The 14,751-nt window shown below is 39.5% G+C and overlaps 1 protein-coding gene across 1 annotated transcript; it reads left to right on the top strand.

Moving 5' to 3' along the window:
- Nucleotides 1-336: 336 nt before the first annotated feature.
- xpnpep2 (X-prolyl aminopeptidase (aminopeptidase P) 2, membrane-bound) lies at nt 337-14,047 on the top strand. Its single transcript, XM_020645436.3, has 21 exons — nt 337-493; nt 1,174-1,235; nt 1,557-1,667; nt 1,782-1,845; nt 2,521-2,625; nt 4,524-4,610; nt 4,777-4,920; nt 5,563-5,664; nt 6,535-6,616; nt 6,800-7,001; nt 7,602-7,691; nt 8,060-8,169; nt 8,400-8,477; nt 10,160-10,231; nt 10,347-10,407; nt 10,693-10,762; nt 10,927-11,031; nt 11,703-11,762; nt 11,892-11,968; nt 12,098-12,187; nt 13,657-14,047. The coding sequence occupies exons 1-21, from the start codon at nt 454-456 to the stop codon at nt 13,855-13,857; spliced, it is 2,013 nt and encodes a 670-aa protein (XP_020501092.2). The 5' UTR covers nt 337-453; the 3' UTR covers nt 13,858-14,047.
- Nucleotides 14,048-14,751: the final 704 nt, after the last annotated feature.

Raw genomic sequence — 14,751 nt, 5'->3', positions numbered from 1 at the left:
ACACACATGCTAGATGATCCTGCATCCTAGAGGGAGTTTCCCTGAGACACAATTGTGTGTAAATTTTTTTTTTAAAAAGATAATAATAGAGAAGACTCAGTAAGATGTGCAGGAAGGAATTATGAATCAGGTGGGTGGTCATTGTGTTTTTGGTCAAGAAGAAAATAAATGTTTCTGGGAGCTGAAACTTCTTCGGAAAAGCCTCTGCACATGATTCCTGTCAAAGGTCCACGGGGAGAGGAAATAGTGAGCGGTGGCTGAGGAGGAGGAGGAGGAGGAGGAGGAGGAGAGAGAGAGAGAAAAGAGAGAGAGAGAGGACAGTCGTGCATTTACAAGCAGACACCCACACGTTATTTCTCAACAGACTCCCACACACACTTTCTCACATTTGACGCGTACACATCAGAGCACCTGGTTTGTAGCCACTCAGTGTTTGGTTCCTTTCCTGTCAACATGCTGTCCTGTGTCTGGCTGTTGGCTTTGTGGCTAACAGGTAAGAAGTTTATCTTTATCATGCATTCTTTATGTGTCCACTCAGTGTGAAGTCAAAGTGGTCAGTGTGTGAAGGCTTTCCTCCATCTGCTTTGATCGTCCTTCTATTTGTTCACAATCAGGGCAGCAGCTGTGCGGTGATTTCAAATGTAGAAACAGATGATGTGTAACAGTTTGTTTCAGTAGATCCAATCAGTTTGATTGTTTAACACTTAAAAAATCCCTCATAGCTAGAAGAGGAAGCATGATAAATTATCATCTGCTCTGAATTATCTGATACATTTCAACTTTAAAGGAGAGCGCGGCTCTGTTTCATGCTCTGCCTTTTTATTTGTATCAAATCTTTTTTTGAGCGTTGTCACAGTCTCTACTGAGTGTGTTACATCTCTTAGAGGAGACATGTTTCTGTAATTTATTTATTTTATTTTCTTGCACAGCTGCTTTGTGTGTCTTTGCACTTGTTTTTTTGGCCTCACTTTGATTGAGCAGACGTTTTTTTGTCCTCATCAATCCAAAGCTTGGAGATGAATTGATTCGGCTCTGACAGTCACTTTGTCTGAATGATATAAATCCCCGAACAGAAGAGCTTCGTTTTTTTCGGGATCTAAATATGTGCTTACATAGCTCAGCTCTAGTGTCACTTTCCAAGGTCTCTATGTCACTGTGCTCTTCTCATTTCAGGACACACTCTCGCTGTTGTGTTATCCGAGCAAACAGAGAGGAACTGCTCGCTGTCCCCACCGGTGAGAGAAATCAACATTGTGACTTTAATCAATACGGGGTTATCATTGAGATTTGGAGAAAAAAAATACAAATAAGTCTTAAAAGTGTCCTTGAAGACATAAGACAGTATTTTCTATGTTATAACATGTTGCATGAGTTATATAGTAAATGATTAAAGCAACCTCTCTGCGGTGAATGATTACAAGGGGAGATAAAGAAAGGGATGAATCAGCAGTTTAATTAAATCTCAAGACTTTTAACACTCTGTATCTCTCTCTCTCTCTCTCTCTCTCTCTCTCTCTCTCCTTTTTATTGTGTATGTGTGTGTGTCTGTAAAACAGTACCTCCCCAGCACAGCAGTAAATACCACCCTCCAGCTGCAGGAGTTACGAGAGCTAATGCGTCCCCTGAATATCTCTGCCTACATTATCCCTGGCACTGATGCCCACCTGGTACATCTGCTGTCCATCATACTTATTTCATCTGAGTTTAACTGGTTTGTGTGTGTGAGTGTGACACGTGAGAGAGAGAGAAAGGGATATTAACCTCTGTTTTTTTCCCAACAGAGTGAGTATATCGCACCACGTGATGCCAGGATGGCCTTCATGACCGGCTTTACAGGCTCCGCAGGTACAATCCTTTCCCACCTCCTCGTCTCCTTCATCCCCCTTCTCCTTTTCCTCCTCCTACTCCTCCTCCTCTTCCCCATGACTCAACTCCCCACGTCTGAGAAGCTGCGATCATGCAGCTTCTCTTCTTTCATCCCACATCCTCGCAAAACAGCCGTCCCCTCCTTGCTCACTTAGTTTTATTGCTTCCACTGGCTGCATCATTGCATCTGATCATCCATCAGCCTTATCCTTTTCCACATAGCTGGAAGATTAAATCATGGTGTCTATTTTCAGGCTGGAAATGATGATCAGAATTAATGATCGTGCATATTTCTGTACTAAGCTCTTGACTGAATCCAAGGAGAAAAAGACTTCAAGTAATGTTTACACCAAGCTTGACTCCACTGAGAAAAGTCTAATTTCTTGTATGTCTTGTAAAATGTATATTCAGGGATCTGCTCATGTTTTGCTACTAAAGAGTCTCATGTGAGGATGAAACCGGGGTATGACCATGTATTACCACCGCTTCTCCTGAGTGTTTTTTAACAATCCTGTTTCTCCCCATACACATATATTTCTGTGAAATTGCCTGTACCATCATGTATTGCTCTAAGTCAACATTGACATTTATAGGCATGATTTGCTGTCAATGCGGCTCTCTCCATATCACAGCTGCTCTCCTATTCCTCCCCAGGAACTGCCATAGTTACCCCGACCAAGGCAGCTCTGTGGACAGACAGCCGCTACTGGGTCCAAGCCGAGAGACAGCTGGACTGCAACTGGGAGCTGGAAAAAGACGGTAGGGGGGGGATAACATTTGGTCTACTTGTTTTGACAACGCAGGACAAATGGATGCCAATCAAATATTTGTGGATTTGACGGTCTCGTGTTAAAATATCCTGACAGGCTGCACCCACAATTACAGGATTCTCATGATAAAAATAGCACTCAAACAACAAAACCAAAAACACTCCATGTTTTGTCTTTGAAAAACACTTTGAACATGCAATGCTGACAGGATGTTGTGAAAATTGTCCACCAGCCACTCCAAAATAAAAGATGTCTCAATTTACCAGCGTTTAGATGATGCTAATTTCCCAACTGGATGCTGATGCTCACACACTTAAAAGACATTAAATATAAATTGAAAAACACAGCATCTGTCAAGGATGCACAAAGACGAAGGAAACTCACTCCACTGTAACTCGAAGTAAAATTCAGTACTGCGAAACGAAACGTGCTGAAAATACAGAAAAGGGAGAAAAAGAAACATGTCATTTCTAGCTCCATAAGCTGATGAATAATGATTAGATGGTGATATGGATGGTAGTTCACATTTGGTCCATTTCGGCTTTCTGAACGAGGAAAATGCATCGGCTCTTGAATTTTTATCTATCTAGTTCTGTCGCAGTGTTAAAATGACCCAGTTTGTACACCTAACAAAAATATTAAAGAAATGCCTCTGTTTCTTTTCCAAATTCATGAGTTAATTAAGATTTTTGTCTTTGCACACCAAAGGCTTGTTTTCTTAAAATGTTCTCAAAAAAGTAATTTAAAAGAAGTGTTAAGTAAGTAATCACTAAGTAATTCATCCACACGAGACGTGTGACGTGTCAAGATGCTTTTAAACAGCATCATGTTGCAAATCGCTGGGGGGGGATATCGACAAGTGTGCCGCTGAATAGAATTAAAATCTCACCACGATTAGTGGTTTCCTGAGTTTTTCCTGAGGATTTCTCTGGGTGTTTGCGTTTCCTCACATTTAAGATAGGCACCCCTCTGATACAAACAGTCAAATATTCTGTGCTCATTTTACTGCTCACGTTGACATGACATATTTGTCAAAAAATAATGACATATTTGGCTGTTTTGGGAAATAAGTACAGTTCAAAATGTAAAAAACAATGGTTTATATTTCAGCTTTAGTTCATCAGTGGGATCAAATGTAAGTGAGGTTGAGTGGCACAGACACAGGAGCATGTTACAATATAAAGAGTAGTTCTTGTGTCTTCATGTGATCTGTTCACAACAATAAAAACAGCACCTAGTGTTTTTTTTTATTTCAGGGCATTATATTTACTAATAACACAGCTTTGACACAACTTTACATTTTACTTGCACAACATATCTCTGGCAAAGTTGCACACTTCTTCACCTTCATTGCTGAGTTACTCATCATTGTTTTGTTGTCGCGTTCCGGGCTACCTGGTTGATCCTGCCAGTAGCATATGCTTGTCTCAAAGATTAAGTCATGCAAGTCTAAGTACACACGGCCGGTACAGTGAAACTGCGAATGGCTCAGGGGTCTGCCACAGGGGTCACTCCTTTCTGAACATTTAAAAGAAGACTATAATCTGATCTTTCACTGTCAGTAAATGAAATGGTTTGTATTTTAGTAATTTTGAGTCTCTATGTATTGTTTGATCTTCTCGTAATGATATTAATTACATTTGTTGGATTACTTTTTTCGTTGTTTTCTCGTGCAAATGATGAGAAGTTTAATCTCGTAATCCACAAATCCTCATAAAGCAAATTGTGCTGATTTGGACGGATAAACGTTTTGTTCTCAAAAAATAACATTTCTAAATTTTCAAATTGTCTAAAAAATATAACCCACTGTTAGATATATTGGATTTATTGTGTCACATCTTCCTATGTAAATAATATTTTGAATCTGTCATGTGTGATGTTCTCCAGTGTCCATCATCAGTATAGCAGAGTGGCTCATCTCCGAGGTTCCACCAGGCGGCGAGATCGGCTTTGACCCCTTCCTCTTCTCCCTTCGTAAGTCTCTTTTATCCGTCCCGCCTGTCAGTCCGCGTTAACATCAATAAAGCACACGCTCAAGTAGATGGAAAATAACTGATGGAGCCTGCAGTCGCCACACAGACTGTTTACTTGAGATTGATTTGCTCCTATGTGTGCAATCATCCTTTGTTTCCGCCATTAGAAACACAGGAGAACTACAACATGAATCTGGAGCCAAGCAATCGCAGTCTCAAGTCCATCCCTGTGAACCAGGTCGACAAAGTGTGGACTGCCCGACCGCCCCTCCCTCTTGACAACATCACCCGCCTGCCCGACAGAGTCATACGTAGGTTTGCTTACATGTGTTTGCGTCTCTAAACACACACCCTGCAGCCTGCTAGTCTGCCTGTTTGGTGCCCTTTAGCTCTTTATCAATGTGCTGATAAATACCTGCAAACTCCCAGTGATAAGCAGCTCCACAAACACAGCCATAAACAGCCTGTTCATGTTTGTATGACTTTATGGACGATCAGACATAGATCATGTTTAAGAGATAGAAAAGTCTCCTGAAAAGGAAGTTGTCTGGACACTCGTGTGTTTTATTGGTCTTTATGGTTGGAGAATAGACTAATGGAACTAATGGAGCATGTCATGAATCTAATGGTGTTTGTTTATGTTTGTGTGTGTTTACATTTGACTGTCGTCTGGATAAAGGGCTTCTGGTACAATGTTTTAGAGCTGCTGAAAAACCCGACCAACAGTAGCCAGCTATAAATAGGTTTAAATCTAAATTTACAATATTGTGTTAACATTCCTGATATTGGGTGTTGAGAGAACAATTCAAAAGAACAATCATGGGGCAGCTATTCCACTGTTTCCACCCTACGTCATTATCATGGTGAAAACGAGTTCCACAACCAATCCAATTATACGTTGAGTGTTTGTTGTCATGTGGATTCAAATAAAGATAATATGTGGGTGTTTGCAGAACGGTCCTGGCAAATAAAAGTGGAGGACATACGGGATCAGATGAGGGACAATCCATACGAACCGACAGCTGTTCTGTTCTCAGCACTGGACGAAACAGCCTGTAAGTTACTCACACTTTGTCGATTCAGCAGTTTCAGGTCATAATGTTGCTGATTTATAAATAATTATAGGGAATAACTTGTGAATTCACCGATATAAGCTGTTTATATCAGCACCTTAAATGTGCAATTCAGCTTATCCAAATCTCAATGACTTCTGTACAATTTGTGGTTAAATCTGTTTGTCTGTCCGCCTGTCTGTCCGCCTGTCTGTCTGTCTGTCTGTCTGTCCGCCTGTCTGTCTGTCTGTCTGTCTGTCTGTCTGTCTGTCTGTCTGTCCGCCTGTCTGTCTGTCTGTCTGTCTGTCTGTCTGTCTGTCTGTCCGCCTGTCTGTCTGTCTGTCTGTCTGTCCGCCTGTCTGTCTGTCTGTCTGTCCGCCTGTCTGTCTGTGTGTCTGTCTGTTTGTCTGTCCGCCTGTCTGTCTGTGTGTCTGTCTGTGTGTCTGTGTGTCTGTGTGTCTGTCTGTCTGTCTGTCTGTCTGTCTGTCTGTCTGTCTGTCTGTCCGCCCGTCTGTCTGTCTGTCTGTCTGTCTGTCTGATCTTTTCACTAAACTGAATCATCCTTTATTACAGAGATAATCATGTTTTTTGAACTTTGGATGTTTGGTGTAGCTCTCTGCCAGTTCTCATCAATAATTCAAAGCATCTTTCTTGTTAATAAATGACTCCTGAGCTGCAGACCCCGTCTGACTTCAGATATCTAAATGATTGAGCCTGTATTTAATGACAGGGACTCAGAACGAGTCACATCGAGTACTTCAGACACACGCTCAAGATGTAAACATCATTTCCTGGCATTGAGTCATGTAGCATATTATGTGAGTGACTGTAAAAGGTGCTGCGTAAAGTCAGGGGTTGTGTATATCTTTTCAGGGCTGTTTAATCTGCGGGGCAACGACATCCCATACAATCCCTTCTTCTACTCCTACACACTCCTCACAATGGATCACATCTGGTGAGTCCATTTTCAGTAATTACATGTTCAATTAGTATTCTTTCAATGTTTCTTTTCTTTGTCCCTTCCATAGCAGCTCCCATCACATATACTGAGATATAAGGACATACAGGATTAGTCCCATGAACCTCTCCTCTGTTTGACCCTTATCTTCGGCTTTCCATTTTACCACATCTACCCCAGGCTCTTTGTGCACACGCACAGAGTTTCAGAGGAGCTGAAGGTGTACCTGAACGCGTCCTGTGAGGGGTCGCTCTGTGTGCAGCTCAAAGAATACGACACTGTCAGAGACAATCTGAAGGAGTATGTGGCCCAGCCGGGCGTTAAAGTGTGGATCGGCACTGAATACACAAATTACGCACTATATGAGATCATTACACCAGAGGTACGACAATTCTACTGTTCATTAAGTGTGCGGCATAATTTTGCTTCAGTTAGCATGAGAATCTGATATTTTTGCATCTTAAATGTAAATCACTGGGCACATAGAGTATTAAGATCTGTTTTTACGGCTGTTATGTTGCTGCATTGGCTGCAGTGAGTCATGGCTGGGATGGACGTAATCCAAGATTCTACAGCTCAACTAATCAATATTTTTATATAAGCGAGGGATCAAATGAGTTTGTGAAATGTGAAAGTGGTCACTCTGGTGAAGAAACGTCTTCAAACTCAGACTTTTCTCAGCTCTGCACAGTCTGTGTCCATGTTTTTAGAGACTATATATTGAATATATATTTAATCCCCATGCTCCATAGTTAGTTTATAGAGTCAACATCGTCCAGTAACTAATAAGTACCGGTAACTATTTACACCCTATGGTATTAAACTATATGCAGTGTTTAGCAGTAAATGATAAGAAGAAACTGTATATACTGTTTGTTCTTCAGTATGTGTGTTTTGAAGGGGATTAAAGGAGCACAATGCTTCTCTCTGATTAACTGATATTGTATTTTTTGTGTAAATTGTTGTTCTTTGCATCGTTTAGGAAAAACTACTGACAAGCTCCTACTCTCCTGTGCTCACAACTAAAGCGGTGAAGGATGAGACAGAGCAGCGGATCCTAAGGGACGCTCATGTACGTTATCTGCACACAGACGTGAACATGCACACATGAGCACATGTGGCAACTTAGAAAGAGCACACCTGTTTTTTTTTTTGCTTTGTTTATGAAGTTAAATTAGCAGGAGACCAGATATGAGCCCAAACCATTTATGTTTGACTCTTACCATTCAGGGTATTCATTCATCAGTCTTCACTGTCAAACTGGTGGGACATTAATGAATGACGTTCAGTGAACACACACTCTGATATAGTTATTACACTGTCCACACTGTTCTGTACAGCATCTCAACATCAAGTGTAAATTGTCATCCTGTAGTTTTAGTGTTGCTGTGATTGATGCAGAGACTCTCCTGGTCAGTGTGTCTTTGTGACTCTGTGCAGGTGAGGGATGCAGTCGCAGTCATCCAGCTGCTGATGTGGCTGGAGAAGGCGGTGCCACAGGGGAAAGAGACCGAGCGGACGGCTGCAGAATACGTCAATAAATGTCGAAGGTGAGTGCACATGCAAGAGGAAGGAATTACAACATTTGCAGAGTCTTTTTTTCTATTTCGTTGACAAGCCAGAATATTAGAGCCTAGAAATGTTATTATGAAGCAAAAAGATAAGGAGGCTTAAGGACTCTGTTAATGACATGTTGATTTAAATACACTATGATTTGGAATAGTTGTGATAACAATTATTTTAAAGTTGATTTTTGAAGTTAATTACAAGATAATTTCAGCAAACAGAAGGACAGCAGAGGCCCGAGCTTTGAGACCATCTCTGCAAGTGGACCCAACGCTGCACTCGCCCATTACAGGTAAGATTGATTCAAATAATCCCCTCTTCTTTTGAAATCAAATAACACATCTTAATTACTGTATTTTATTTGTCTAAGTACTAAATTTTCTTTTAGGATAATGAGACACCTTTTTTTTTATTATATTTTTAAACTTTGATGCATTTATTTGATAGGACAGTGGACAGAGTAGGACACCAGGGAGGGAGTGGGTAATGACATGACGGAAACAAGCCACAGGTCAGATTTGCACCTGAGCCGCCCGCTTGGAGAATGATAGCCCCCCCTACATTGGCACACCCACTCTTTTTTTCTTTAGTTCTTAAAACTACTGCTATTTTTTTTTTTTAAAAGCATCCCATAAGATTTAAAGCAGCATGCATTTGTTTTTCTTAGCCACTCTGCATTTCCACAATTCCAGAGTGTTCTTCTCTCTCTCTCTCTCTCTGAGATTTTGTCTTTCTCTTAAAAATTTCCTCCAGCAACATCTTTAGTCTCTTAGCTTGTACCGTGTTGTTCCACTTGAGAATAGCATGTTCAACTAGCAAGAAGGAAATTTTACCTTCTGCCAAAACCCTCATTCTAACTTTCTCCTGTCCACTTAAATCAAAATACATTGTGCAAGAAGAAGCATAACGGGTTAAGAGTTGTAATAAAAGAGGTTAAAATCTTCTTATAACAAGTCACTGTACCACTGTAATGACTTCCAGGCTCTTCTTTTAAAGCTTACTTGTTTCATGATGCTTTTTAAACTGATATTTTTACTTTTGATTAGAGAGTGGAAATCATCGCATTTATGCTCACGAACAAAAAGCAAATGGTGACATGGAAAGCGTTAAAAAAAAGGTTAAATGTCTGATGTAGCTTTGCCCTGAGTACCAAGGGATTGATTCGCTCACAAATATAAAATATAAAACGAGACATGCTGTTGCACTCTGACATTTATATGGTTATGATTAACAACAGAACTCAATTTAAATGATTACATAGCCATTCACGCTTTCACAAGGTAACAGAAGCCACCTGGGGAATAAGAAAGAACTGTCTCCCCCTTCTGGTTGTTAGTGTAGTGACAAAAACACAAGTGCACATTACCTTCATAACATGCATAGTCTTGGAGAGTCCCAGGAATCACCAATATTTATCAGTCAAACATGCAGTCAATGGTTTTTCTGTTTTTATTTACTGTAATCCTCGCTCTGAACAATCTTTACTGGTTTACCTAAAACATCACTAGTGGGGCAAATGCTAGGAAGCAAGTTCATCATACCCAGAATGTCTTTCAGTTATCTGGTTTCACTGACTACACAGACTTTTTTGATCATAACATGCTCCAGGGCAGGCTAGGTGTTCAGCATAGTTACCATGGTGATCTACGCTGCGAAGAAGTGAACCACCTCTGTCGTCCTGAAAGCCCGGAGTTAATCCTTCTTTGTAGTTTGCCACCCTGGTTGGATAGCACAAGACGGTCAACACAGACAGCAGATTTGACCCACACAAAAAAAACCTCAGTCAAATTGTGAAATACAAGGGATCTACTTGATGGTAATAAGCTTATTCAGCATTATGTGAACTGGTTGGACAAGAGCTTGACTTTATAAGATATTTATTCATATGTAATAGTAAGCTAGTCCAGATTTGATGCATTAGAAAAATGTCCTTGTGATGTTAGGTGCCATCAGAAAGCTGTTTTCTGTGTTTAGTCCTCCACTAGAAGCAAGCCGGAGGTTGACAGTTGACGAGATGTATCTGATCGACTCAGGCGGGCAGTATCTGTGAGTCAAAACACACATTTTACTGAGAAACTCTCTGGTTTCACATCACATCAGAGGCATTTGAAATGAGTCAACCTCTCTCTCTCTCTCGCTCTCTCTCTCTCTCTACAATCAGAGACGGGACCACTGACATCACTCGGACAGTTCACTGGGGAACCCCTACATCCATGCAAAAGGTAACATACAGGCTATAACAATGAAAGTGTGAATGTTTCAAAGGATATTTACATTTTCTCTCTCAAAATACAAGACATGGCTAATCAACCACAGAGCTGTGGATTACTTTTCTTTCTTCAGCAGTGGGATATTGGATCCCTATAGAACTGAATCATTATAATGAAATTGAATGATATAAGCAAAAAACGTTTTTTGACTTATGGTTGTAAAAGAAGTTGCAGAAATATACTCTCACAACATTTATTATTCCAACATGAAACAAATACTCAGTTCTTGCTTCACAGGACGCCTACACTCGAGTGCTCATGGGAAACATTGAGCTATCACGAACCATCTTCCCCTCAGGAACAAGAGGTAGTAATGAAAAACAGTCATGCACGTTTGAAATCAACTTTTACGTCTACCCTGAAATACACGGTTGTACCACAAGAGAGCCCCATTTCCTCACTGGTCAGCGTTAGTATATTTTGTTTTTGATTCAAACACCTATCTGTTTTTTGTGTTTTTTTAATCAACAGGTGTAAATATGGAGATGCTTGGCCGCAGGGCATTGTGGGAGGTCGGCTTGAACTATGGCCATGGCACAGGACATGGTGTTGGAAACTACTTTGGAGTTCATGAGTGTATGTTCCTCTTTTTATTTTCCAGAGTTTACAACCCAGTATGAAACTGATCAAAACTGTACTTCCTTCCTCATCTCGAAAAACACGTTCTAAAGCACGAATCCATCCTCCTGACAGATTTCTTTTCTTAACGCATGACAGGCATCAAAGTGAGTGAGTCATTACACTGTGGCACTTTTAAATAAGCAGGTGCGATCATATTTACGAGCTGGATATACACTCACATGTTTGAGTGCTCCAAACGCACACATTTTATAAGAGTGGAGCAGGCAAAAGACAGAGAGGATGAACTTTTCTCATATTCAGGGGGTTGTTGACAGGCGAGGGACACATGTTAGTGTTAGAAAAACATGGTAAAGTATATCTCATAATGTGTGACCTTAAAACATTTAACAGAGTAACGTCTTTCAATGTCTTTATTTTTCTGGTACAGTAACTGATCAAATAACACTTAAGAAATTCCCTGTATAATTATCTTAAAGTGTGCCAAATTCTGATACTGCAGAAGGTTTTGAAAGTGTGGGGTTGTCCAAAGGCAGTCAATTGATCCTCCAACTATTTGCTGATAATTGCTAACTAATTATTAAATAACATATGGTTGTAGCGCTGAGTGTAAACATTTTGGTGTTTTCTGGCGTGATTTTTACTCTAAAATGTTTATTTTGTTTCAGGGCCAGTTGGCTTTCAGGGCAACAACATTCCCTTCAGGTCAGGCATGTTTACATCTATAGGTAAGGTTTTTTTTATTTTCAAAAGTAAACTGATACCAAGTAGCGATAACAAACAATATGATCTTTTTAGATAAATAAAGTTACATTTCATGTCTGACAAACTCTAAATTGGTGATGTCTCCCTTGAAGAACCTGGGTACTACAAGGAGAATGACTTTGGGATCAGAATTGAAGACGTTGTTGTTGTTGTTCCTGTTCAAACAAAGGTAAAAAAAAGAGCGAATCATCAGGGCCTTTATTTGATTTCTGGCATTTATTGCTTGATATAAAGATTGTCAATGTGTACTGTTTTTTCCCTTTAATGTGTACTTTAAATGTACTTTTGCTGCCCTCAGTACGGTCATAACTACATGACCTTTGACACCGTGTCGCTGGTCCCATACGACAGGAAACTGATCGACACCTCTCTCCTCAGCTCAGAACAGGTAATCAATTATATTTGACTACCTAACCGATAACCTATTTTAAAGTCTGCATACTGAGAAGTTTCTGGAAATTCATCATATTCTTAAGAAGGTCTTAAAACGTCCTGAACTAACACAGTCATCATCATTTAAATCCTCGGAAAACACCTTGAAGGAGAACCCTCATTTGTAATGTTGCCGAGGTATGGACAACAATATAAATCATCTTGTTACAAATAAAACAAGAGAACAGCAAGAATAAAACAGGAATTGCACACAGTTAAAAGGCAAGAAAATACAATGAAATGAGAGTAGAAATAATAAGTAAGAACAATTCAATTATTAAAAACAAAAAACAGTTCAAATCAATAAGAGCAGAAATCAAAACTTGGAATTGTTTCAGTAATATTAATGTGGATACCTTAAAGTGGTGCGTAGTAACTAAAAGAAGACCTTCCTAACTCTGAGTGGATTCTAGGATCCTGCAGGGTGAGCCATGACTGTGAGTGTGTGTTGTGGCTATACCATCTATCTATAGTTGATAGATACCTTTTACAGTTCATTTAAAATGGCTTCATAAAGAAATAAATGTGCTGCTCTCTTCTAAAAAGCAGGCAGGCCAGTTTTTTCTTTTTAATACAGAAGACAATGATGTGTCCCATACTTGTCTCCTGTAATGAATCCCAGTGAAACACTGCATCCAAAGGTTTGAAAGTAGTGCTGGCTGCAACCATGAATAACATCCCCATAATCAAGAAGAGAAAGGAAAACAGCCTCAATGTTTGAGGCCTGTTGATGGCCCGTTAGGCTGTTTGAAGTGTGAAAATCCCCTTTCACACTACAGGTCAAAGCAGCTCAGAGATCACAACAATCTTGAAGAAACAAAACCACCCGTGAAATCAACTTCTATATTTACTTTCTTTTTATCATAAGAGGAATAATTTCACAGAAACAGACGCACTCAACCTTTCTGTGCCTGTGAGACTTGAGATAGTAGTCTTTTGTCTGTGCAAACAGCAGATCTTAGATGAAAAGTTAGATAACAGAAACGAGTTGAAAATCAGTGATGGAGAAGTGACCAATCATATTTACTCTAGAGCTGCACAGTTTAGAGGTCGAATACTTCACTTGAGTATTTCCAATTTATCCTACTTAATACTTTATACTCGACTCTTCAGTTTAAACACGTTCACTTGTTGTTACTTTTAGATTGTGAAATTATATCCATTGTCAGATTTTGTTTTTTTGCATTTATCAATTATTTCATTACCCCTCTACGGACCTCCTGAAGTCCCAAAAAGTAAAAAATATATATATTTATATCTTGTGCTCACAAATAATTATTTTGTGCTCATAATATATACATATAATACATTTTCATTTATCTTTTTTTACGTCTAAATTAAAATAAAGTTCAAGTTTTATATCTGGACTCTTTTAATACCAGCTGCCTCTTTACCTTAACTCGTAGTGATCTTATTTCCCTCCAGCTTCGTTGGCTGAATAATTACTATGACACTATCCGGAGGCTGGTGGGTCCTGAGCTGGACAAACAAAAACTTCACGAGGAAAAGGACTGGATGCTGAAAAACACAGAGCCCTTCAGTGCATCTGGTTCCTCTGCCTCTGTGTGCTCCTCCTCGCTGACCCTCATAGCTCTGACCGTCACTTTTCTCCACAACATCAACTGAACATCTTCATCTCTGCTCCAACTCGCACACCAATGTTACCCCTATGCAGTCTCTGTTGAGCAGCTATACCAGGTTGAGAGTGCACTGCAATTTAGCCTTTTCAAAATAAAAAGGCTACACCTGTTTGATTATTTAAATTGTTTAATTATATGGAGAATATGCTGATATTGTATAAAAAGTTAGAAAATGATCGTTTGTGTGTGATTTTTTTACGTTTTAGCTTTGTGGTTTGTAATTGGATGTTTCTATCACCAGCTGATATAATTTCTATTTTATTAAAGTAACACTCCTTAAAACAATATTGTAGACTGAAGTCATCCTCATTTCAACATGAAAAGATGTAGATCAGTGTTGAGACATGATGTAAAGTTTATTTGTGTCCGTATTGTTCATTAGATCAGCCAATTATATTATTAAGCTAATATGAATACCATAAAGTGAACAAACCCACAGTTTCATAAAATCACTCAGTTCAAAGTGAATACCAATGATTGAAAATCTATGCTGCTCATTTTTCATACATCCTTAAAGTTCCTGTTCAGGCTCTCTTGAGTGAAACATTGATACCAGCTCGTATGTTTTTAGTGATTAATGAGGATTTGATTCCAAGTGACAGTCATCCTTTCTGAATTGTGAAATGATATACAAACAGTTTCAGGTATGTGTTCACAGAGTTTAAAACTGTCTTTATCGACAATAATTGTTCCACACTTGGTGTTTTCTGCACAGAGAAAACAGACGGTTTTCACTATGGCTATAAAATGCTAACCCCCAATACCGCCAATCTTTAGCGAAAGAAAAGACAGATTGTTGGGTCCAATGTAACAATAGATATTTAAATGTGTGGTCCTTTTGGGATAGGCGTTCTGTCAGCAAAATAAGTGAGAAAATAAG

The sequence above is a fragment of the Labrus bergylta genome, chromosome 9 (genome assembly GCF_963930695.1).
Source record: "Labrus bergylta chromosome 9, fLabBer1.1, whole genome shotgun sequence".
Classification (NCBI taxonomy): Eukaryota; Metazoa; Chordata; class Actinopteri; order Labriformes; family Labridae; genus Labrus; species Labrus bergylta.
The sequence above is the reverse complement of the archived record's forward strand: the minus strand, read 5'-3'. Positions and strand labels throughout refer to the sequence as shown.